The sequence below is a fragment of the Mercenaria mercenaria genome, chromosome 12, assembly GCF_021730395.1.
Source record: "Mercenaria mercenaria strain notata chromosome 12, MADL_Memer_1, whole genome shotgun sequence".
NCBI classification, from domain to species: domain Eukaryota; kingdom Metazoa; phylum Mollusca; class Bivalvia; order Venerida; family Veneridae; genus Mercenaria; species Mercenaria mercenaria.
Genome location: NC_069372.1, coordinates 72,478,612 through 72,505,757, shown reverse-complemented (window position 1 = coordinate 72,505,757; position 27,146 = coordinate 72,478,612). Strand labels below are relative to the sequence as shown.

Sequence of the window (27,146 nt, the reverse complement as noted above, 5' to 3'; positions counted from 1 at the left end):
CATCAAAGCTGGAAAGTCGCCATATGACCTATAATTGTGTCGGTGCAACGTTAAACCCAACAAAAAAAAAAAAAGAAAAAAGTTTTTACTGGAGTCTGCACACTATCTTGTTCAAATTTAAGTTTTAATAGAAGCTACATGCTATCTTGTTGATGTTTCAGCTTTTACCAGAGTCTGCATGCTATCTTGTTGATATTTCAGTTATTACCAGAGTCTGCGCACTGTCATGTTGATATTTCAGTTTTTACCAGAGTCTGCAAGCTATCTTGTTGATATTTCAGTTTTTATTGGAGTCTGCACACTACCTTGTTGACATTTTAGTTTTTAAAAGTATCTACATGCTATCTTCTTGATGTTTCTGTTTTTACCAGAGTCTGCATGCTATCTTGATGATATTTCAGTTTTTACCGGAGTCTGCACGCTATCTTGTGGCTGCTGGTAGGAAGGATGAAGCTATGAAAGTTTTACAGAAAGCTGCAAAAATGAACAGAAACAGTCTACCAGAGGGAACGGTTGTCAATACACACATTGTAAATATACTGTTCTGTACATTTTATATTACTTATATAAAAACATGTCCTTTCTGTCACTTGATCCTGTTTCATAAAAGATATGTTGTGGGAATACAGTTGCCATATTGCCCATAGGTCCTTCGCTTAGTTTGATTAGGAATTTGTATGACTTCAGAACAATACATAACAGTTAATTTATCCATTTTGTTGGAAATATAAAGAAAACAATTGAAAGACACAAGTCTTTAAGACCAGATTTGTGAAAATGTCTTTTTCCCCCCACTTCTTTGTATGGAGCATAACTTTTAAACTGCCGAAGGTGATTCAATTGTAATTGTCAATATGGATCAACATGAGAAGACAGAGAGCATTTTCAAAGAACCATAACTGTAACTCTTCCAATTGCAGAATTATCTCACTTTTTCAAATAAGTTACATGCCTTCCTTGTCCAAGCAGACTTTAATTATCAGAGATTAGTTAATCATGTTTTGTATTTATGATCAGCTTGACAAGAATATAACCATCTGTCATGTCACTATATCAAGTTTCTCAATTAATCACCAGTCTTTTATAAGCATCTTGTATTAACTTGGTTACAGACAGAGAGGGGTAACCCACGAGATCTGTTCTCACCGATGTATCTACGTACAACACTGATGGTTTGGATATTATGGTTTGGAACTGCCCTGTCTTACTATGGAATGGTCCTAGCCAGTGCAGAAATACTACAGCTTAGGAATGTAGAACATTCAGGTAGGAACTGCCCTGTCTTACTATGGAATGGTCCTAGCCAGTGCAGAAATACTACAGCTTAGGTAGGAACTGCCCTGTCTTACTATGGAATGGTCCTAGCCAGTGCAGAAATACTACAGCTTAGGTAGGAACTGCCCTGTCTTACTATGGAATGGTCCTAGCCAGTGCAGAAATACTACAGCTTAGTTAGGAACTGCCCTGTCTTACTATGGAATGGTCCTAGCCAGTGCAGAAATACTACAGCTTAGGAATGTAGAACATTCAGGTAGGAACTGCCCTGTCTTACTATGGAATGGTCCTAGCCAGTGCAGAAATACTACAGCTTAGGATTGTAGAACATTCAGGTAGGAACTGCCCTGTCTTACTATGGAATGGTCCTAGCCAGTGCAGAAATACTACAGCTTAAGATTGTAGAACATTCAGGTAGGAACTGCCCTGTCTTACTATGGAATGGTCCTAGCCAGTGCAGAAATACTACAGCTTAGGAATGTAGAACATTCAGGTAGGAACTGCCCTGTCTTACTATGGAATGGTCCTAGCCAGTGCAGAAATACTACAGCTTAGGTAGGAACTGCCCTGTCTTATTATGGAATGGTCCTAGCCAGTGCAGAAATACTACAGCTTAGGAATGTAGAACATTCAGGTAGGAACAGCCCTGTCTTACTGTGGAATGGTCCTAGCCAGTGCAGAAATACTACAGCTTAGGAACGTAGAACATTGAGTTAGGAACTGCCCTGTTTTACTATGGAATGGTCCTAGCCAGTGCAGAAATACTACAGCTTAGGTAGGAACTGCCCTGTCTTATTATGGAATGGTCCTAGCCAGTGCAGAAATACTACAGCTTAGGAATGTAGAACATTCAGGTAGGAACAGCCCTGTCTTACTGTGGAATGGTCCTAGCCAGTGCAGAAATACTACAGCTTAGGAACGTAGAACATTCAGGTAGGAACTGCCCTGTCTTACTGTGGAATGGTCCTAGCCAGTGCAGAAATACTACAGCTTAGGAACGTAGAACATTGAGTTAGGAACTGCCCTGTTTTACTATGGAATGGTCCTAGCCAGTGCAGAAATACTACAGCTTAGGAATGTAGAGCATTGAGTTAGGAACTGCCCTGTCTTACTATGGAATGGTCCTAGCCAGTGCAGAAATACTACAGCTTAGGAATGTAGAGCATTGAGGTAGGAACTGCCCTGTCTTACTATGGAATGGTCCTAGCCAGTGCAGAAATACTACAGCTTAGGAATGTAGAGCATTCAGGTAGGAACTGCCCTGTCTTACTATGGAATGGTCCTAGCCAGTGCAGAAATATCACAGCTTAGGAATGTAGATCATTAGGTAGAAACTGCCCTGTCTTACTATGGAATGGTCCTAGCCAATGCAGAAATACTACAGCGTAGGACTGTAGAACATCCAGGTAGGAACTGCCCAGTCTTACTGTGGAATGGTTCTAGCCAGTGCAGAAATATTACAGCTTATGAATATAGAACATTCAGGTAGGAACTGCCCTGTCTTACTATGGAATGGTGCTAGCCAGTGCAGAAATATCACAGCTTAGGAATGTAGAACATTTAGGTAGGAACTGCCCTGTCTTTCTATGGAATGGTCCTAGCCAGTGTAGAAACATCACAGCTTCATAATGTAGAACATTTAGTTAGGAACTGCCCTGTCTAACTATGGAATGGTTCTAGCCAGTGCAGAAATATTACAGCTTATGAATGTAGAACATTCAGGTAGGAACTGCTCTGTCTTACTATGGAATGGTCCTAGTCAGTGCAGAACTATTACAACTTAGGAATGTGGAACATTCAGGCAGGACATTGTAGAATATTGAGGCAAGACATTGTAGAACACTCAACCAGTACATTGTGAAGAATTCAGGTGGAACATTGTAAACAGTTAGGTAGGTAGACATTGTAGAACAGTCAGGTAGGACATTGTAGAACATTCAGGTAGATCATTGTAGAACAGTAAGGTAAAACATTGTGGATCATTCAGGTAGAACATTGTGGAACAGTCAGGTAGAACATTGTGGATTGTTCAGGTAGAACATTGTGGAACAGTCAGGTAGAATATTGTGGGTTGTTCAGGTAGATCATTGTGAAACAGTAGAGAACTCTTATTTCCGCTGTGGTCTTTTGCATTGTTGGCATGACATAGAACGGAATGTCATTTAAAATGCCGTTCTATATCATGCCAACAATGCAAAAGACCACAGCGGAAATAAGAGTTCTCTCTTTCTTATGTTATCCTTAGTGTTGGTGTGTATGCCATAGTTTATTTAATGTATGTAATGTGAATCTGAATTGGAACTGTGAAAAATTGTAGAGGAGAGAGTACAGCTTTGTCCCTGTCCATCGATCTGTCTGCTTGTCTGTTTCTGAAAGTCTTTTGTGACAAGACGTAGGGAAATGTACTCAATTGGCCAGTATATAAATCATAAAAAGTACTGAAAGGTAGTTGTTTTTATGAAGATAATACTTAAAATACATATTGCTGATACTAATTAAAATGTTGGATGTTATTCTCAAATTTACAGGTGAAAAATGCAAGTGCAATTTACTAAAGAAGGATGATTATACAAGTATGATAGTTTCTACACTAGGGGAGTTTATAGGTAAGGAACTGTACAGCTTTATATGCCCTCCTTCGAAGAGGGAGGGGTATATTGTTTTGCAGATGTTGGTCATTCTGTCTGTAAGTTGGTCGTTAGACCAATCGGTTTCCGGATGATAACTCAAGAAAGCTTAGGCCTAGGGTCATTAAAGTTGATAGGGAGGTTGGTCATGACCAGCACATGACTCCTAATGTCTTTGAGGTCAGTAGGTCAAAGGGCAAGGTCACAGTGACCCAGAACAGTTAACCCTTTCTCATATCGATTACCAAACAGAAACGTATTGACCCGTGTCTATCGATTACCCGATAAAAATGTATATTATCGAGTATTGGCCATTTGAACAAAAACGTCTATCCCCTTATCTCATAATCAATCGCTTTATTCCAGATGTTTACTTACGCAAAATATGGGATTTCGTCATCAATATTTGCGTAACAGATCATGTGGTTACTGTTTAAATTTATCAAGTACTTTGCAAAAAAAGACACCGAGGTTTTTACCTACATGTGCACGACGCTACGTCATGGAAAATTACTGTGAAAACTACTTGCAACTGGCCGGTTCGCAGAACTTTCCTCGTTCTAAAAATAACAACTATTTAACATCTATATTAGTAAGTATTTTTAAATGTGTTAGGTCATGAAGGTCATGTGTGATATATGCGGATTTCCCCTAAACAACAATTTGTGTATACGATGGCTTGGAATTTATGGCCTTATATAATGGAAAGTGTTAATCAAAACAGAAGGACCCCGACTTCCAAATATTTTATGACACCCCAAGAGTTAATTGCAGCGGAAGTCACCCGTGATGTACCGACGTTTGATCAGCAAAATATTACGTAATATTATCTAAAATTATTTTAATTTTTAGCACAAGAATACTGTAGTCGGTTACGAGTCTCGATGTCAGCGATCTTTTTGCACTTTCAGAAATTTTATGATCCGTTATTTATGTAGTGTTATTCAGTTTGATGGTTGTTTTTTTAGCTCACCTGTCACAAAGTGACAAGGTGAGCTTTTGTGATCGTGCGGTGTCCGTCGTCCGTCGTTCGTCCGTCCGTCCGTCCGTCCGTAAACTTTTGCTTGTGACCACTCTAGAGGTCAAATTTTTCATGGGATCTTTATGAAAGTTGGTCTGAATGTTCATCTTGATGATATCTAGGTCAAGTTCGAAACTGGGTCACGTGCCGTCAAAAACTAGGTCAGTAGGTCTAAAAATAGAAAAACCTTGTGACCTCTCTAGAGGCCATATATTTCACAAGATCTTCATGAAAATTGGTCAGAATATTCACCTTGATGATATCTAGGTCAAGTTCGAAACTGGGTCACGTTCCATCAAAAACTAGGTCAGTAGGTCTAAAAATAGAAAAACCTTGTGACCTCTCTAGAGGCCATATATTTCACAAGATCTTCATGAAAATTGGTCAGAATGTTCACCTTGATAATATCTAGGTCAAGTTCGAAACTGGGTCACGTGCCATCAAAAACTAGGTCAGTAGGTCAAATAATAGAAAAACCTTGTGACCTCTCTAAAGGCCATATTTTTCATGGGATCTGTATGAAAGTTGGTCTGAATGTTCATCTTGATGATATCTAGGTCAAGTTCGAAACTGGGTCACGTTCCATCAAAAACTAGGTCAGTAGGGCTAAAAATAGAAAAACCTTGTGACCTCTCTAGAGGCCATATATTTCATGAGATCTTCATGAAAATTGGTCAGAATGTTCATCTTGATGATATCTGGGTCAAGTTCGAAAGTGGGTCACGTGCCATCAAAAACTAGGTCAGTAGGTCAAATAATAGAAAAACCTTGTGACCTCTCTAGAGGCCATATTTTTCATGGGATCTGTATGAAAGTTGGTCAGAATGTTCATCTTGATGATATCTAGGTCAAGTTTGAAAGTGGGTCACGTGCCATCAAAAACTAGGTCAGTAGGTCAAATAATAGAAAAACCTTGTGACCTCTCTAAAGGCCATATTTTTCATGGGATCTGTATGAAAATTGGTCTGAATGTTCATCTTGATGATATCTAGGTCAAGTTTTAAACAGGGTCATGTGCGGTCAAAAACTAGGTCAGTAGGTCTAAAAATAGAAAAACCTTGTGACCTCTCTAGAGGCCATACTTGTGAATGGATCTCCATAAAAATTGGTCAGAATGTTCACCTTGATGATATCTAGGTCAAGTTTGAAACTGGGTCATGTGCCTTAAAAAACTAGGTCAGTAGGTCAAATAATAAAAAAACCTTGTGACCTCTCTAGAGGCCATACTTTTCATGGGATCTATATGAAAGTTGGTCTGAATGTTCATCTTGATGATATCTAGGTCAAGTTTGAAACTGGGTCAACTGCTATTCTAAAACTAGGTCAGTAGGTCTAAAATTATTAAAATCTTTTGACCTCTCTAGAGGCCATTTTTTTCAATGGATCTTCATGAAAATTGATCTGAATATTCACCTTGATGATATCTAGGCCAGTTTCGAAACTGGGTCACGTGCGGTCAAAAACTAGGCCAGTAGGTATAAAAATAGAAAAACCTTGTGACCTCTCTAGAGGCCATATTTTTCATGAGATCTTCATGAAAATTAGTGAGAATGTTCACCTTGATGATATCTATGTAAAGTTCAAAACAGGGTCACGTACCTTCGAAAACTAGGTCAATAGGTCAAATAATAGAAAAACCTTGTGACCTCTCTAGAGACCATATTTTTCAATGGATCTTCATGAAAATTGGTCAGAATTTTTATCTTGATAATATCTAGGTCAAGTTCAAAACTGGGTCACATGAGCTCAAAAACTAGGTCACTATGTCAAATAATAGAAAAAACGACGTCATACTCAAAACTGGGTCATGTTGGAAGAGGTGAGCGATTCAGGACCATCATGGTCCTCTTGTTTATATAAATACTTACCGATTTCAATTCGCAAGATGAGTCTATTAACTATAAATCAAACTTTCAAACATCAAAATGAAATTGTATATGAATATCAATGTGAAAGTAATCCAAAACAGAATTTTATGCCTAAAAATATATTTCCCTTACTTTAACACTTTATATCTTCAAAACTCAAAGAGAAACTACAATGAATTTTGTATCATCGGAAAGAGAATTTAAATTGCTATAAACTTTATATTGACAAAAATAATGTCAAACTTTCAAAAAATATTAAAATAACAATATTTTTCACATAAGTGTGTGTAATCACAAAATAATGCCAACACCTCTGTTCAGATAAGACAGTCACGCTTATCAGCCATATACCATTTATTAATCCCCCGCCGTGGCGGAGGGATTATAGGAATGGTCTGCGTCCGTCCTTCCGTCCTTCCGTCCGTCCTTCCGTCTTTCCGTCCGTCCTTCCGTCTTTCCATCCTTCCGTCCGTAACAAAATCGTGTCCGGTCCATATCTCCTAAATCCCTTGAAGGATTTTCATGAAACTTGGGTCAAATGATCACCTCATCAAGACGATGTGCAGAACCCATGAGTCAGCCTTGTCCGTTCAAGGTCAAGGTCGCAACTGAAGGTCAAAGGTTTAAGCCTGCCATTTTGTGTCCGCTCTATATCTCCTAAACCCCTTGAAGGAATTTTATAAAACTTGGGTCAAATGATTACCTCATCAAGACGATGTGCAGAACCCATGAGTCAGCCATGCTGGCTCAAGGTCTAGGTCACAACTCAAGGTCAAAGGTTTGAGCCTTCCATTTTGTGTCCGCTCTATATCTCTTAAACCCCTCGAAGGAATTTTATAAAACTTGGGTCAAATGATCACCTCATCAAGACAATGTGCAGAACCCATGAGTCAGTCATGCCGGCTCAAGGTCAAGGTCACAGCTTAGGGTCAAAGGTTTGAACCTTCCATTTTGTGTCCGCTCTATATCTCCTAAACCCCTTGAAGGATTTTCATCAAACTTTGGTCAAACGATCACCTCATCAAGACGATGTGCAGAACCCATGAGTCAGCCATGTCGGCTCAAGGTCAAGGTCACAACTGAAGGTCAAAGGTTTGAGCCTTCCATTTCGTGTCCGCTCTATATCTCCTAAACCCCTTGAAGGAATTTTATAAAATTTGGGTCAAATGATTACCTCATTAGAACGATGTGCAGAAATTATGAGTCAACCATGCCAGCTCAAGGTCAAGGTCACAACTAAGGGTCGAAGGTTTGAGCCTTCCATTTGGTGTCCACTCTGTATCTCCTTAACCCCTTGAAGGATTTTCATCAAACTTGGGTCAAATGATCACCTCATCAAGAACTCATGAGTCAGCCATGTCAACTCAAGGTCAAGGTCACAACTGAAGGTCAAAGGTTTCAGCTCTGTATCTCCTAAACCCCTTGAAGGATTTTCATGAAACTTTGGTCAAATGATCACCTCGCCAAGACGTTGTGCAGAATTCATGAGTCAGCCATGTCAGTTCAAGGTCAAGGTCACAGCTAAAATCAAAGGTTTTACCCTTTCACTATCCATAGCAGTGGCGGGGGATTTAGCTGTCTTTCAGACTGCCTTGTTGATTATTGATTATCACTTATCAGTGTTATGTAAAGGAGGTTACTTTGGTTTCTGTTCTGTGTGGTAAAGGGTTAAATGGCTTTCGGATGATAACTCGAGAACGCTTGGGCCTAGGATCATGAAAGTCAATATGGAGATTGATCATGGTCTGCAGATGACCCCTATTGATTTTGAGATCAAAGGACAAGGTCACAGTGACCAGGAACAGTTGAACGGTTTCTGGATGAAAACTCAATGATTTTTGGTTCTAGGATGATGAAAGTTGATAGGGAGATTTGTCTTGACCAGCAGATCACCCCTATTGATTATGAGGTAATTAGGTCAAAGGTCAAGGTCACAGTTACCCAGAACAGTTAAACGGCTTCCGGATGATAACTCGAGAACGCTTTGGCCTAGAATTGTTAAAGTCAATAGAGAGATTGATCATGGCCAGCAGATGACCCCCTATTGATTTTGAGGTCAAAGGTCAAGGTCACAGTGACCAGGAACAGTTAAACTGTTTCCAGAAGAAGATAACTCACAATTTTTTTTGGGCCTAGGATGATGAAAGTTGATAGTGGTGTTTGTCTTGACCAGCAGATGACCCCCATTGATTTTGAGGTCAGTAGGTCAAAGGTCAAGGTCACAGTGACCTGGAACAGTTATACCATTTCCGGACAATAACTTGAGAACGCTTGGGCCTAGGATCATGAAACTTAATACGTTGGTTTATCATGACCAGCAGATGAGCCCTATTGATTTTGAGGTCAGTAGGTCAAAGGTCAAGGTCTTGTTGACCCAGAACAGTAGAACTTTTTTTGGCAAATAACTAGAGAATGCTTTGGTCTAAGATCACATTTGATACCGAGGTCATGACTGGTAAATGACCCATAACTATTGTCCAGTGCACAGTGACCAAATAATTTCTGTTTCTTGTGCAGTTCCTGGATGCATCAAGGGGGCATTGTGTGTTCTGTGAGCTCTTGTCTGCATTAGACTTTAGCTCACCTGAATCATACTGGTTTCCAAGTAGTTTCCAGACCCAAGTAGTTTTCCGGACCTTTTACATTTTGTGCTGTATAGACGTCGTAAAGCATCTGGGTAACAATATCATATCATCTAGACCTTTGTTGCCTTTACATAGCAGCGAAAACCTAGAATTACTGAACTTATTTATTATTTGAATATTCCGGTTGTTTTTACTTACTTCGATGTAATGTTTACACAAGAGATTGTCAACTGCACGGGAATTCCAGTTACAGTGCACATGCCCAGAAATTGAGGCCCCTTGAAGGTAAACATCAGTCAACTGATGCTCCCATTTACAGACGATACAGTAAAAACATTCCGATAGTAATAAAATAAAACGATGCAAGTCAGAAAAAATCGGCCTATTCACTATACTACGGCATTAAATCATCGATTAAAAAATATGAACCAAAATAGACAGGGATTTACCAACGATACCTTCTATCAATCAAATGTTTAGCAGTGCTCAGTGTCCATGCCCAACTGGTCAGGGTGTTAGACTACCAGTTTTGAGACCGGTCGTGTTCTTTTTTTTTTTTTTAAAAAGTTGTTAATTATATATAAAGTTCTTAATTTCTTTTTAGCTCACCAGAGCCAAAGGCTCAGGGTGAGCTATTAGGATCACTCACCGTCCGTCATCCGTTGTCCGTCGTCCGTCGTCCGTTGTCTGTCGTCTGTAAACTTTTACTTTAAACAACATCTCCTCATAAACCTCTAGGCCAATTTCATCCAAACTTCACAGGAATGTTCCTTGGGTGAAGCTCTACAAAAAGTGTTCAAAGAATTGAATTCCATGCAGAACTCTGGTCGCCATGGCAACCGAAAGTAAAAACTTCAAAAATCTTCTTCTCAAAAACCAGAAGCCCTAGAGCTTAGATATTTGGTGTGAAGCATTGCTTAGTGGACCTCTACCAAGTTTGTTCAAATCATGACCCCGCGGTTCACTTGATTTTACATAGGAAAATCTTAAAAAATCTTCTTCTCAAAAACCAGAAGCCCTAGAGCTTAGATATTTGACATGTAGCTTGCCTAGTGGACCTCTACTAAAGTTGTTCAATCATGACCCCTGGGGTCAGAATTGACCCCGCCCCAGGGGTCACTTGATTTTACATAGATTTCTATAGGAAAATCTACAAAAAAAATTAAAAAATAAACCAGAAGGCCTAGAGCTTAGATATTTGACATGTAGCATTGCCTAGTGGACCTCTACAAAATTTGTTCAAATCGTGATCTCTTGGGTCAAAATTGACCCTGCCCCATGGGTCACTTGATTTTACATAGGAAAATCTTCAAAAAATTTCTAAAAATAAACCAGAAGGCCTAGAGCTTAGATATTTGACATGTAGCATTGCCTAGTGGACCTCTACAAAATTTGTTCAAATCATGACCCCCGGGGGTCAATTGACCCCGCCCCATGGGGTGACTTGATTGTACATAGAAAAATCTTCAAAATTTTCTAAAAATAAACCAGAAGAGCTAGAGCTTAGATATTTGACATGTAGCATTGCCTAGTGGACCTCTACAAAATTTGTTCAAATCATGACCACGCCCCAGGGGTCACTTGATTTTACATAGGAAAATCTTCAAAATTTTTCTAAAAATAAACCAGAAGGACTAGATCTTAGATATTTGACATGCAGCATTGCCTAGTAGACTTCTACAAAATTTGTTCAAATCATGACCCCCGGGGTCAAATTGACCCCGCCCCATGGGGTTACTTGATTGTACATAGAAAAATCTTCAAAATTTTTCTAAAAATAAACCAGAAGGCCTAGAGCTTAGATATTTGACATGTAGCATTGCCTAGTGGACCTCTACAAAATTTGTTCAAATCTTGACACCCCCAGGGTCAAATTGACTCAGCCCTACGGGTTACTTGATTGTACATAGGGATATCTTCATAAATTTGCTAAAAATAAACCAGAAGGCCTAGATCTTAGATATTTGATATGTAACATTGCCTAGTAGACTTCTACAAACTTTGTTCAAATCATGACCCCCGGGGTAAAATTGGGCGCCCCAGGGGTCATTTGATTTTTTCCTAGGAAAATCTTCAAAATTTTTCTAAAAATAAACCAGAAGGCCTAGAGCTTAGATATTTGACCTGTAGCATTGCCTAGTGGCCCTCTACAAAATTTGTTCAAATCATGACCCCGGGGTCAAAATTGACCCCACCCCAGGGGTCACTTGATTTTACGTAGGAAAATCTTCAAAAATTTTCTAAAAATATACCAGAAGGCCTAGATCTTAGATATTTGACATGTAGCATTGCCTATTAGACTTCTACAAAATTTGTTCAAATCATGACCCCCGGGGTCAAAATTGACCCTGCCCCATAGGGTTACTTGATTGTACATAGAAAAATCTTCAAAATTTTCTAAAAATAAACCAGAAGGCATAGAGCTTAGATATTTGACATGTAGCATTGCCTAGTGGACCTCTACAAAATTTGTTCAAATCTTGACCCTCCCACGGTCAAATTGACCCAGCCCCATGGGTTAATTGATTGTACATAGGGAAAATTTCATAAATTGGCTAAAAATAAACCAGAAGGCCTAGATCTTAGATATTTGATATGTAACATTGCCTAGTAGTCTTCTACAAACATTGTTGAAATCATGACACCCGGGGTAAAATTGGCACCACCCCAGTGGTTACTTGATTGTACATCGAAAAATCTTCCAAAAAATTTCTAAAAATCATCAGTTTGACATTTGAAACATGTAGCTCATATTTCTCAGGTGAGCGATTCAGGGTCATCATGACCCTCTTGTTTATTGATATTAACAGTCTGCTCAATACGTCCCATCATTTTTAGCGTGACGTTGCAAACGTCATTCAAACATAATTAGACGTAGCTGTAATTAGCGTATTATAAATCTAGTATTTGTTAAATTCTTGATATATACTTTCCAAATGATCATCATGCCTTAGATTTATGTTTTAATTTTGAATATATAAGACGAAATCGGAAATGTTTGCTTTTAGAGAAAGGTTACAACAGTTACTGTTACAATAAAAGGTCCGGAAAACTACTCATTAATGGAATTAATTGCCCCTTTTGAGGCCTCATCTACATTTGTGTTATGAACGTAAGTGTAACGCGAATTCTGCATGGTGTTAATGAAGAACCTAGCTTTTTTTCTGTGAAAATTTTATGTTTTAACTATGTTTTATTTGAAAGTTACTGGCAAAAAATAGCGATTTCAGTCCGGAAACTACTGGGAAACCAGTACGCTTAACTGAAGTACTGTGACTAATTTTGTCTGTTGTCTCCTTAAAAAAAACCCACATATTGCTATATTAAAAATTAAGAAAAATTTATCGAATAATTCACTGAATCTGGTATGATTTCACAGAAATAATATTCAGGAGGCCATTTACAAAATTAAAGGTTACTTTGATTGAGAATTTACAAATTTCTGATAAAATCTTTCCCTAGACCTTCATTCCATTTGCTCCTCATGATAGATTTTCATTTTGATTTCAGCTCTACCACTCAACATATTTCTCATAGATCTGGTTGGTCGTAGATGGACGGGAGCAGTTAATTTATTTGGTTGTGGTCTATTTTTTATACTACTACAACTACCAGTGCCCCAGACAGTGCTGACAGTGTTTATATTCATGGTTCGTGGATTCTCCTCGGGGATGTTCAACTTTGTGTATATCTATACTTCTGAGGTAGGTTTACTTTATGTACTTAACTTCCAAATGTTGTCATTACAAGGGGTCATCAGATTAGGGCTAATAGGTGATTTCACTGTTTCATTAATTGAAGTTTCCTTTACATTTCCTATGGCTGGCAATAATACTGTAACTAGATAATAAGGAGCCAAAGGAGGTGAATTTTTTGTCTTTTAAAATTTTCTGTAGTGTTTCTTGTAGAAATCTTGGCCCAGAAGTGTTAGTAACCATCCTGTTTATCTTAAGATTGATTAATATGAAATTTTTCATTGAGATGTTGTAATCTTTTCAATTATGGCTGAAAGTCTGCCTGCTTACCTCAATAAAGAGAGCACATATCTCTGTATTGTGGGATCATGAGCTCATCTCTTATTCATGTGTAGAAGTTTGTAGTTACTTAAGGAGAACAGGTAAGTACAGGTACAGAATCCAGGAACACTGGACAGGTTAACTGCCCTCCATTACATAACTGAAATATTGTTTACTGCCTCGGTAGCCTAGTGGTAGAGCGCCCATTTCAAGTGCGGGAGGTCGTGGGTTCGAACCCTGGCTGCGGTGTACCAAGACGTAAAAAATGCTACTAGTAGCTTCCTCGCTTGGCGCTCAGCATTAAGAGTATAGTGAAAGGACTGGTCAGCCTGGTGTGAGTATAATGTGACTGGGTTGGGTATCATGTCACATGTCCACAGCGTGATATTCCAGTGAGGCAGCACTATAAAGTTGGGCATTGTGCTCATTGTTACAAGCAGACACCGTTGTTTATATGACTGAAAAATTGTTGAAAAAGACGTTAAACCCGATAACACTCATACACTGTTGAAAAACGGTGTTAAACCCAGAAAGAACAAACAAACCAATAATGGCTTAGTGGTTTAGGTTGCCGACTTAGAATCACTTGTCTCTAACAGTTGTAGGTTGGAAACAACTGGAAAGTTGCCATGTGATTTACTTTATGTCAGTGTGTCTTAAAACCCATCAGAACAAGCAAAATTCCAACAAATTATCAAAAATTAAGTATATATATATTTAACCAGGCTTTAAACGAAAACCTGAGTTATTAGATTGGGGTAGATGTTGGTCGGGTGGGCGGGCGGCGGCGGCGGCGTCAAACTGGTGTTTCCGGTCAATAACTTTTGTTTCGGTAAAGATATTTGAATAAAACTTGGTATGTATGTAGCTTATATCAAGACAAAGGCTGGGATTGATTTTGGGGTTTCTGGGGTCAAGGTCAAGGTCACTGTTACTTAAAATAGAAAAAGGGTTTCCGGTCAATAACTTAACTTAGGAATGAGCTATCATGATGAAACTTGGTGTATAGAAAACTTATATAAAGTTGTAGCTTGGGATTGATTTTGGGGTTTCTGGGATCAAGGTCAAGGTCATTGTTACTAAAAATAGGGTTAGGGTTAGGTTAGGGTTAGGGTTAGCATATCTTCTACATGCATGGAGGGATTTTGATGAAAGTTGGCATAGTTGTTCACCATCATGAGACGGAGTGTCATGCGCAAGAACCAGGTCCCAAGGTCTAAGGTCAAGGTCACACTTAGAGGTCAAAGGATACAAGAATGAAAACTTTGTCCGGAGCATATCTTCTTCATGCATAGAGGGATTTTGATGTAACTTGGCACAATTATACATCAGCATGAGACGAAGTGTCTTGCGCAGTTCCCTTCTTTAGAATTACTTCCCTTTGTTGTTACTATAAATAACTTATATTGTAACTTTTTCATTACTAGACGTAGGGAAAAATCGAGACCACTTTTCTGTAGTACAACATGCATGTTACATCCAATTTTGGGGTGTATTTTGACCAATCTCTACCTGGTAAGGATTTCTGTGTGGACTTAAAAAAAAAAATTTGTATTTTTTTTTTTTTTTTTTTTTTTTAAGATTAACTTCCCTTAGTTGTTACTATAAATAACTTATATTGTAACTTTTTTTATAATTGACCGTAGGGAAAAACCAAGACCACTTTTCTGTGGTACAACATAGTTGTTACGTTCTAATTTTAGGTGTATTTTAAGGTATCTCTACCTGGTAAGGAGTTTTTTTGTGGACTTAGAAAAACAAAAGAATTACAATGATTACTAAACAACCACAAAATTAAAATTACATCTGCAAATACAGGTGCTAGAGTAAAGAAATTTGCTGTGACGGGCGTATATTGTGACATTCTGGCACTCTTGTTTATTCTTATGAAAAGTGTTGAAAACCTGGTTTCGTGGCATTGCCGCGTTTCTTGTTATTTGATTAAATTTATAGCATGTGGAAAATGTTCCAGGTGATTTCTGTACAATGGCAAAACATACTCAGTACATCTGCTGTGACCAGAAGATTTGTAGTAATACACCACATTACATTGTGTTTTACTTCCTTTCATGCTATATAAGCACATTTGACTATTTTTCAGGTGTATCCAACCACTATTAGAACATTAGGAATAGGAACAGCGTCATCATGGGCGCGGGTTGGTGCTATGATAACTCCTTTTCTTGCTCAGGTATAACTTACCTTTTCATGCTCTTATCCTGTATGATCTGTAATATTTTTTCAGTGCCACATTTTAACCCCCCAAATAAACATGTTCTTTTGATCTATGAAGTTAGTGTACTACTGTTGTTTTGTTTTTGGTACTTTGGGATCATTGGACCCATCTACCGTAAGGAGCTCCGCTTAAGGCAGTGTAGGATGCTTCCTTGAACTGCCGCTCAAGAGCCATTCAGTCAAACTTGAGTCTGCTGTTATTTTGTTTGGTTGTGTTTGATGCTTTCAGTAGGTCTTCCACAGATTTTATTCACGTATGTTGATTATGTTGTACTTATCTTAGATTATTATTGTTTGAAACTGACTGTTGCAGAACCAACGTATTGAGGTATTACAATTATGTTACCTCTAAAGTATTTTATATTATCACATGTTTGACATCACGGGAGTGTATTAAAGGCATTACTTAAAAAAGGTAATACACAGGTATAATAAAGCTTTGACGTCGACATCCTTACATAGTAAAAGAAAGTATCAACAGGAAAAGCTAACATGTGATAAAAAGAATATTACATTTGTGACTTTCCACATTGTATTTTTTAAACTCGTTGAATAAAATTGAAAATTGAGCCTCGCATTTTATTATTTTATTCAATTTGTTTAATAAATTCAATATGAAGACACTCCTGTAATATCCTCTATGTATATATTTTTCCAGTGTTATTGAAAACCTCACTGATGGCACCAGTATGGGCATATTGAATTAATAAGAATTATGTTCACCTATGTATAAGATCTGTTTCAGGTGTTACTGGATGCCTCACTGACGGCAGCAGTATGGGTGTATGGAGGTATTGGAATTACCTGTGCTATATGCGCAATATGTTTACCGATAGAGACAAAAGGGAGAGAATTACCTGTACGTTTTTACTCATTTTAATCAAATCTGTACTCTTACGACCTATAATTGTGTTTGTGCGGTTGAAAGAGAAAAGGTTAAGGTTTGATAGAATATTAATGTTAATTGTTTGATAAGTTTATCAGATACTTCCATGTTGCAAAATGTGATGTAAAATTTTTGCTTGCAATGAAGCTGTTCAGATTGCTTGCAGAAGGTAGGTGGTCCTACTGTTCAACTGGTGTGATGAAGGTTGGTGGTTCTACCAACGTTTGTTTTGGTATGATTTTTGTTTTGAGCTTGAACACATATGGGCCATCCACTTGTTCATATTTATATGAATTACTTGACATTCCTAGTGATATTTAAAAGACGGATGTTGCACATTTCATTACCACTCCTGAACAGACTCAGTCAAACCGAGTCAGCTGTTATGTTGCTTGGTTGCTTTCTATGTTTCAAAGAATTTTTTTATATGCCCGTCTCTGAAAGAGCATGGCGTATTATCTGAAAACCCGTGACGGTGGGTGGCGGTGTTCGGCATCCAAAGCATGTCCGCTCTCTAATTCAAACAGTTTTCATCAGATCTTCACCAAACTTGCTGACAATGTTTTTGGACATATGTCGGCCAAGTTTGATAACCAACCAAATCACCTCAGGCACTCTTGGACTATGGCCCGTGAATTACTAAAAAAACAGCAAATTTAGCCTTGTCTGCTCTATAAGTCAAACAGTTTTCATCAGATCTTCACCAAACTTGCTGACAATGTTTGTGGGCATAATATCCCGGCTAAGTATGATAAAGACCCTAATTCCCCAGGAACACTTGGATTATGCACCTTGAATTAAACCAAGTTTTATGACGGGCGTATTTTGTGACAGTCTGGAACCCTTTTGTAAACTTTCATCATATCCTCCCAGAAAACTATATTTTGAGCTTCCATCTTTTCAAACATATTTTTAATATTTTCATTTCATAAGTCTTAAGATATAGAGTCAGCAAGATAGCAAACAAGTACCACATATGCTCATGTGAGATTTTGAACCAACTACATAATGTTAAAAGGGCTATTTCATATCAATTTGGACAGCTATATGACTCGGGCCTAGGATCATAAAGTTTGGTATCTAGGTGTAACATCATAACATACATGTCAAGTTCGACTTTGAGGTCAAAGGTCAAGGTCACAGTGACAAGGAACAGTTTTATGGTTTTTGGATGATAACTTGAGAACGCTTCGGCCTAGGATCATCAGATTTGGTACACAGGTACACAGGTGTAACTTCATGAAATACAGGTCAGATTTGAATTTTAAGTCACAAGGTCAAAGGTTAAGGTCACAGTGACTCGGAACATTAAAACGGTTTCCAGCTGATAACTTGAGAACACTTGTGTCTAGGATCATAATTTTTTGTACACAGGTGTAACATGATAAAATACAGGTCAAGTTCAACTTTGAGGTCTGTAGGTCAAAGGTCAAGGTCACAAAAATATGAAACAAACGGTTTCCGGATGATAACTTGAGAACGCTTGGGCCTAGATCATGAAAATAATAGGGAGGTTGGTTATGACCAGCAGATGACCTCCTAATGACTTTGAGGTCAGTAGGTCACAGGTCAAGGTCACAGTGACCTGGAACATTTAAAAGGTTTTCGGACAGTAACTTCAAAACGCTTGGGACTAGGATCACGAAACTGAATAGGGAGGTTGGTCATGACCAGCAGATGACCTGTATTGATTTTGAGTTCCAAAGGTCAGAGTGACCTGGAACATTTAAACCTTTTTCTGATAATAACTTGAGAACGCTTGGGCCGAGGATCTTGAAACTTCATAGGGAGGTTGATCAAGACCAGCAGATGACCTGTATTGATTTTGAGGTCAGTAGGTCAAAGGTCAAGCAAGTTCAGCTTTGACATTGGCTTAGTTCTGTGACAAGGCCATATTGTGGGGGTATAGGTTGCCACTCCTCTGACAACTCTAGTTTCTTTTTGTTTAAACATATTTTATTTCAAACATATGTGCATATTACATTTTACAATTTACAATATCGATTTTATACATGTTGAAAAAGGATAAGATCCGAAAGCTAAGCTTTTAAAGGTCTTCTCCTAACATTAAGAATTATGGTTTAATTTTAAGAATATTGGTTAGGTGTTCGGGAGTAAAGCAAAGAATTACACAAAACTTTATATGGAGTTTTGGGGTTCTACCCTGGTGCAAGCCTTTGCCTGAAAAATTTAGACTGGATTGAACCTGGTAGTTGAAGCTAAATGGTGTAAATTGTGTTAGTGTTGATTGAAACCTAACAAAATTTTAATTAATCAAGCAATATAACATCCACATTGGTACAGGAACAGTCAGAAAGAAAAGAAACAACAACCCAGAAATGGGATGAATTTGCAGGCAGCAGTCACCTAGTGTGTACCTGTGTGTTACTCAAATATCTTCTTAATAATCTCTAAAATTAGAACATACTCCTGAAATTTCAGTGCTTGAGAAAGATACCGTAGCAATAAATTTAGATTAACTTAATAAATATATCTTGCAGAATGAAAACATAACTGTAGATTGATGTGTTTTTAAGGTTGATTATTGTCTTGCTTTAAATACAGTGATGATGTTCCACTTCCTGTTGTTTTTTGCGGAGTAATTCATAAACATATAAACAGTGGCTTAATGTCAGAAAAAGTGCAGACTATGGTCATTCTGCAATAATGTTGGTCTGCACTGGTTGCAAGGTAAAGTCAGGCAAGTGAAAGGTTAATGTTTTGTTTTATTTTACAGCAAACTATATCATTAGAAGATGACTGATGATGAACTACCCAGCATTTAGCAGATTGGAAAATACGGACCTAATTGGATAAGTCACTGCTAGTCTTGATAAGTCTTTCAACAGCAGTCATTCATTTATTGGTGGACCTATTAGATATCTGGATTAATGAATCAGGTACCAAAGAACTATGAGCTAATCAGCTGTCAGCATTTATTTGCAGATTTATTAAATATCAGGAATTATGAATCAGAGCCAATTAGCTGTCAACTGTTATGAACTATTAGCCAGTCAGCTGTCAGCATTTATTAGTGGACCTATTAGATATCAGGATTAATGAATCAAGAGCCAGTTGGATGTCAACAGTTATGGACTATGAGCCATTAGATGTCAGCATTTATAAGTGGATGAACTATGAGCCAATCAGATGTCAGCATTTATAAGTGGACCTATTAGATATCAGAATTTATGAATCAGGAGCTAAGGCCATACCAAATTGATATGTCGTTCGTCGGAACTACCGCATCAATAATTCCATTCCCGAGAAAAAAAAATAAAAATTATCCGCCCGCACGTACATAAAAATCTCCGAAAAAAAATTTTTTTTTCGATTACGCGGTCCGGAATAATAACGGCAAAACAGGTTTTTAATGCTGTTTTAATGCGTCAAAGTGATATTGATCGGATTTCATGCGTCCGTAATACATGTAGCTGATGATCCAAACTCAAAAAAGTCAGGAATTATGGTGTTGTTCATCATCTGTTTTAAATCTGAAGTGTCTGTGCTAGTGCCACACATGGCCTTCGATGTGCCGGTAGGTAATGAAATAGGCACATTCTACTTTTGTTCAATACAGTGAAAAGAACGAAGTCCGACTTGTAATACGTGCACGGGGATGCAGTTAAAATATTTGGAAATATTGTTCAGATATAAAGTTTCCAAACCATTTGTTATCAGTTGTTTAATTCAGCATGTTAGATCTAGAGCCCAAAGCTGAGGCCAACTACTACCTTAAAAAAATATTTGTTCACGGATCCTGACCGACCTATCACATTGTCTCGACCCAAAGTTTTTTTAACGTAACTCCTTTAAATAGTACATCAGTCAGATGTTCTATCAAAAAGCATTTAGTCAATTTAAAAATTGTTTAGCTTTTCAAATAAGTAGTGTTGGTATGAAAATAATTTCTAACAAATTCTGTCCTTTTGTAACCACAGTTTTGCCTGTTTGTACACATGATGCCAGGATATATTTAAAATTGGCTGTAAATTGATTGAACGAAAGAAACTGAAAAAAAAAACAGACTTTCCCAACTCTAAATTTCTAGTTCAGTCAAAGCACAACAAACAACACTTTTAAGGGTGGTCATATTGGGATCGTTCTTTGTCCGTCTGTTATTATTTTTGCCTGAAATGAATCTCTACCACAAAAGCTTAAACTAGCCTGATCATGATCTGTTAAAAATTATTCCAAAGGGATTCGAGCAATGTCTAAGCATCGTATGCCCAATTCTGTCAGGTCTCACTGGTCAAGTGGTTTATTACTTCCCCTGTCACCTCTATGGGTTGGAGTTCCACTAGGGGCACAAATTTGTTCATGTGTCAAAGCCATCTAACTGTGTTTCAGAAGAAATGTTATTCCACACAATCATGTGCCTGTTTTGTCTTAAATATTCCTCATCCTGTGCCATTAAATAAGCACGTCATCAGATTAATGTAGAAAAATCAAAATTAAAAATAAGACACTCATTCCTTAGTAATTAAAATTACAAAATAAAAAAAAAAGTGATTCATTGAGTTCTGGCAAGAATTTATTTGCAAAATCATTCATGTAGTCTTTAAAACATATAGAAAGGCTATATACTGTGTTACCCACACTGTAAATATTTGATTTCTGTGTTATTTCTAAAGAAATGTTAACTTTATATATAATCATAACCGCCTCCTCAAGGGTTCAAGCTGGGGAAAAAAAATAAAAAAGGCCCGCTCGCTCCATGTAAAATCTACCCGCCTCTGAAAAAATCAAAATTGAGAAAAAAAAAATAAAATAAAAATTTCGCTCGCCCGCTCCTATTTTTTTTGAAAATTTTCCGAAGAACTATTAATCAATTTGGTATGGCCTAATCACATATCAGCAGTTATGAATTATGAGCGAATCAGCTTACAGAAATCAGCGTGATAGGTCAATCATCAGTCAGCAAGTTGGGGTAAAGTAAACCCATTTTTGAGCAGTAGCAAAGCTGATGTGAGTTTGTTTCATTTTATTGAGAATGCTCAGTTGAAATGTGCAAGCAAAATTGATCAGTATTTAAACTTTGATTGAATCTAAGGCATAAAAAAAATTGTTTGTTTCCAATATCCCAACCTATCCTAAATTTTTGGCCCAAACCTAAATGTTTTTGTGGCCTTGGAGAATATTTTTTGTCAACTTTTAAACAAAAAGTTGCAAAACAGCACTTTTTATGCTTTAAACATGAACATTGATGTTAGAAATTAACTTACTGGTGCTCTAAAGGCATAACACCCTTGTTTGTATTCATTTTTTGACCAAAAAAAAAAATCATTTCCGAAAAGTCTCCCTTAATAAAAAAATATTCCAAAAAAAAAAAATACTTTCCAACCTACCCAAATTTTTTTGAGCATGTTACTGGAAACAAAGAATTTTAGGCCTATCTTATTTCTCCACATATTTAATCCTTACCATGCTAAATTTCTATATTAATGAACTTGTCAGTCTTCCAATTTGGACAGTACCATTAACTGTTAAAAAAAGATACTGAGTGAATAGTGATCTACACTGGTGGCAAAGGCAGAACCAGTTGTGTCCAGCATGGTAAGGGCTAATGCTGAAAGGATCTGTGTAAAATTGACGGGCATTTATTATTTTAAATTATTTGTATATATTTTTGTTACAGTGCAAAGTTTTGATCATAGATTAAACTGTCTGAAAATATATATGCCAAAATTTTTTAGAAAAATCAAACACCTGTTATTTACTACAAACACAGTGTTGTTAGATATTTTATTTATCATTTGTTACTAACATATTTTGTTTGATAATTTATTATTTGTTACTAACATCATGTTATTAGATATTTAAGTACTTTGAAATTGATACTTATGTACATATTTCAGGTGAAGGTTGTTTCACTGTTAAAGTGGATAAGTCAGATAAGAGTAGCTGGCCTTTAGCTGTATATTATATAGCATTAAGGTTATTGTAAATATCTCTTCTTTTTAGCTCACCTGAGCACGAAGTGCTCAAAGGTGAGCTTTAGTGATCACCCTGTGTCCGGCGTCCGGCGTCGTCCGTCGTCCATCTGTCCGTCCGTCCGTCGTCAACAATTTGACTGTTAACACTCTAGAGGTCACATTTATGGCCCAATCTTAATGAAACTTAGTCAGAATGTTACCCTCGATAAAATCTTGGACGAGTTCGATATTGGGTCATCTGGGGTCAAAAACTAGGTCACCAGGTCAAATCAAAGGAAAAGCTTGTTAACACTCTAGAGGTCACAATTTTGGCCCAATCTTAATGAAACTTGGTCAGAATGTTACCCTCAATAAAATCTTGGACGAGTTTGATATTGGGTTATCTGGGGTCAAAATCTAGGTTACCAGGTCAAATCAAAGGAAAAGCTTGTTAACACTCTAGAAGTCACAATTTTGACCCAATCTTAATGAAACCTGGTCAGAGTGTTATCCTTAATAAAGTCTTGGACAAGTTTGATATTGGATCATCTGGGGTCAAAAACTAGGTCACCAGGTCAAATCAAAGGAAAAGCTTTTTAACACTGTAGAGGCCGCATTTATGACTATATCTTCATGAAACTTGGTCAGAATGTTAAACTTGATGATCTTAAGGTCAGTTTTGAATCTGGGTCATGTAGGATCAAAAACTAGGTCACCCGGTCAAATCAAAGGAAAAGCTAATTAACACTGTAGAGGCCACATTTATGACCGTATCTTAATGAAACTTGGTCAGAATGTTTATCTTGGTGATCTTTAGGTCAAGTTTAAATCTGGGTCAGCTGGGATCAAAAACTAGGTCAGTAGGTCAAATCAAAGGAAAAGCTTGTTAACACTCTAGAGGCCACATTTATGATGTATCTTCATGAAACTTAGTCAGAATGTTAAACTTGATGATCTTTAGATCAAATTCGAATCTGGGTCATGTTGGGTCAAAAACTAGGTCACGGGGTCAAATCAAAGGAAAAGCTTGTTAACTCTCTAGAGGCCACATTTAAGACTGTATCTTCATGAAACTTAGTCAGAATGTTAAACTTGATGATCTTTAGGTCAAGTTCGAATCTGGTTCATGTTGGGTCAAAAACTAGGTCACGGGGTCAAATCAAAGGAAAAGCTTGTTAACACTCTAGAGGCCACATTTATGACTGTATCTTCATGAAACTTAGTCAGAATGTTAATCTTGATGATCTTTAGGTCAAGTTCGAATCTGGGTCATGTCGGGTCAAAAACTAGGTCACAGGGTCAAATCAAAGGAATAGCTAGTTAACACTTAAGAGGCCACATTTATGACCATATCTTAATGAAACTTGGTCAGAATGTTAATCTTGTTGATCTTGAGGTCAATAGGTCAGGTGAGCGATACAGGGCCTTCATGGCCCTCTTGTTTATATATAAGATGGAGAAACATTTTTATTAATTTGTCATTTGTGCTCAGGGTGTAAGGTCATTTCCTTCATTTTATAAACTTAGAATTGTCTCACTGTGTTCAGTAAACAGTTAGATTTTGAATTGAATGGATCTGGGATGCTGTATTCAGCTCGAGTAGATTTTTGGCAGATCGGATCTCTTGAGGCGCACATGCGCCGAGTGTGATCCAAACTTGTAAAATCCATGAGAGCCGAATACAAGATCCCAGATCTAGCTACTGTTATAATGACCCTTTTATTAGCTCACCTGTTACATAGTGACAAGGTGAGCTTTTGTGATAACCCTTCGTCCGTCGTCAGTCCGTCCGTCCGTGCGTCAACAATTTCTTGTCTGCACGATAGTGGTTTCATTTATGATTTTATTATTTACGCCAACGCCAGGGTGAGTAGAATAGCTAGACTATTCTTCGAATAGTCGAGCTATTCTACTCAGCCTGGCGTTGGCGTTGGCGTCGGCGTCGGCGTCACACCTTGGTTAAGTTTTTGCATGCAAGTACATACAGCAATCAATTAAAGGCATATAGCTTTGAAACTTATTTTTTCTTTTTCTAGGTCAATTACTAACCTCTCTGGGTCAAGCCCTCTAACTCTGACATGTATTTTGAGCAAATTATGCCCCCTTTTGGACTTACAAAATTTTGGTTGAAGTTATACATGCAAGTTACTATCTCCAAAACTAAATGCAGATATTGATTTGAAACTTCACATGTGTTTTCGGGGTTATAAAACTAGTTCGTAGCAGCAAGTCCCATAACTCTGACTTTCATTTTGGCCAAATTATGCCCCCTTTTGGACTTAGAAAATTCTGGTTAAAGTTTTGCGTGCAAGTACATACAGCTATTTCTAAAAGGCATATAGATTTGAAACTTATTTTTTCTTTTTCTAGATCAATTACCAACCTCACTGGGTCAAGACCCATAACTCTGACATGTATTTTGAGCAAATTATGCCCCCTTTTGGACTTAGAAAATTTTGGTTAAAGTTTTACATGCAAGTTACTATCTCCAAAACTAATGCAGATATTGAATTGAAACTTCACATGTGTCTTCGGGGTTATAAAACTAGTTGATAGCAGCAAGTCCCATAACTCTGACCTTCATTTTGGCCAAATTATGCCCCCTTTTGGACTTAGAAAATTCTGGTTAAAGTTTTGCATGCAAGTACATACAGCTATTTCTAAAAGGCATAAAGATTTGAAACTTATTTTTTCTTTTTCTAGATCAATTACCAACCTCACTGGGTCAAGTCCCATAACTCAGACATGTTTTTTGAGCAAATTATGCCCCCTTTTAGACTTACAAAATTTTGGTTAAAGTTTTACATGCAAGTTATTATCTCTAAAACTAATGCAGATATTGATTTGAAACTTCACATGTGTCTTCGGGGTTATAAAACTAGTTGATAGCAGCAAGTGCCATAACTCTGACCTTCATTTTGGCCAAATTATGCCCCCTTTTGGACTTAGAAAATTCTGGTTAAAGTTTTGCGTGCAAGTACATACAACTATTACTAAAAGGCATATAGATTTGAAACTTATTTTTTCTTTTTCTAAATCAATTACTTACCTCACTGGATCAAGTCTCTTAACTCTGGCATGTATTTTGGGCAAATTATGCCCCCTTTTGGACTTTGAAAATTCTGGTTAAAGTTTTACATGCAAGTTTCTATCTCCAAAACTAATGCAGATATTGAATTGAAACTTCACATGTGCCTTTGGGGTTATAAAACTAGTTGATAGCAGCAAGTCCCATAACTGATATGCATTTTGGTAAAATTATTCCCCCTTTTGAACTTAAAACTCTTTTGATATTTAACCTTTTTAGCTCGACTATTCGAAGAATAGTCTAGCTATTCTACTCACCCTGGCGTCGGCGTCGGCGTCGGCGTCGGCGTCGGCGTCACACCTTGGTTAAGTTTTTGCATGCAAGTACATACAGCCATCAGTGAAAGGCATATAGCTTTGAAACTTATTTCTTCTTTTTCTAGGTCAATTACCAACCTCTCTGGGTCAAGTCCCATAACTCTGACATGTATTTTGAGCAAATTATGCCCCCTTTTGGACTTAGAAAATTTTGGTTAAAGTTTTACATGCAAGTTACTATCTCCAAAACTAATGCAGATATTGATTTGAAACTTCACATGTGTCTTCGGGTTATAAAACTAGTTGATAGCAGCAAGTCCCATAACTCTGACTTTCATTTTGGCCAAATTATGCCCCCTTTTGGACTTAGAAAATTCTGGTTAAAGTTTTGCGTGCAAGTACATACAACTATTTCTAAAAGGCATATAGATTTAAAACTTATTTTTTCTTTTTCTAGATCAATTACCAACCTCACTGGGTCAAGTCCCATAACTCTGACATGTTATTTGAGCAAATTATGCCCCTTTTAGACTTAGAAAATTTTGGTTAAAGTTTTACATGCAAGTTACTATCTCCAAAACTAATGCAGATATTGATTTGAAACTTCACATGTGTCTTCGGGGTTATAAAACTAGTTGATAGCAGCAAGTCCCATAACTCTGACTTTCATTTTGGCCAAATTATGCCCCCTTTTGGACTTAGAAAATTCTGGTTAAGTTTTGCGTGCAAGTACATACAACTATTTCTAAAAGGCATATAGATTTAAAACTTATTTTTTCTTTTTCTAGATCAATTACCAACCTCACTGGGTCAAGTCCCATAACTCTGATATTTTTTTTTGAGCAAATTATGCCCCCTTTTAGACTTAGAAAATTTTGGTTAAAGTTTTACATGCAAGTTATTATCTCCAAAAATAATGCAGATATTGATTTGAAACTTCACATGTGTCTTCGGGTTATAAAACTAGTTGATAGGATCAAGTCCCATAACTCTGACTTTCATTTTGGCCAAATTATGCCCCCTTTTGGACTTAGAAAATTCTGGTTGAAGTTTTGCGTGCAAGTACATACAGCTATTACTAAAAGGCATATAGATTTGAAACTTATTTTTTCTTTTTCTAGATCAATTACTAACCTCACTGGATCAAGTCCCAAAACTCTGGCATGTATTTTGGGCAAATTATGCCCCCTTTTGGACTTTGAAAATTCTGGTTAAAGTTTTACATGCAAGTTACTATCTCCAAAACTAATGCAGATATTGAATTGAAACTTCTCATGTGCCTTCGGGGTTATAAATCTAGTTGATAGCAGCAAGTCCCATAACTGATATGCATTTTGGTCAAATTATTCCCCCTTTTGAACTTAAAACTCTTT

At 37.4% G+C, this 27,146-nt stretch overlaps 1 protein-coding gene across 2 annotated transcripts in view; it reads left to right on the top strand.

The window, feature by feature from the left end:
• LOC123534763 (putative transporter SVOPL) overlaps window positions 1–23,996 on the top strand; it is a 146,662-nt gene extending 122,666 nt beyond the window's left edge. For both annotated transcript variants that reach the window (XM_045317171.2, XM_045317170.2), the window contains exons 9-15: window positions 402–530; window positions 1,113–1,266; window positions 3,804–3,881; window positions 12,887–13,080; window positions 15,494–15,583; window positions 16,373–16,486; window positions 19,251–23,996. In XM_045317171.2, the coding sequence (XP_045173106.2) occupies window positions 402–530; window positions 1,113–1,266; window positions 3,804–3,881; window positions 12,887–13,080; window positions 15,494–15,583; window positions 16,373–16,486; window positions 19,251–19,277 (786 nt within the window). In that variant the 3' untranslated portion in view covers window positions 19,278–23,996. The remainder of the gene's footprint in view (window positions 1–401; window positions 531–1,112; window positions 1,267–3,803; window positions 3,882–12,886; window positions 13,081–15,493; window positions 15,584–16,372; window positions 16,487–19,250) is intronic.
• The last annotated feature ends 3,150 nt before the right edge of the window (window positions 23,997–27,146 follow it).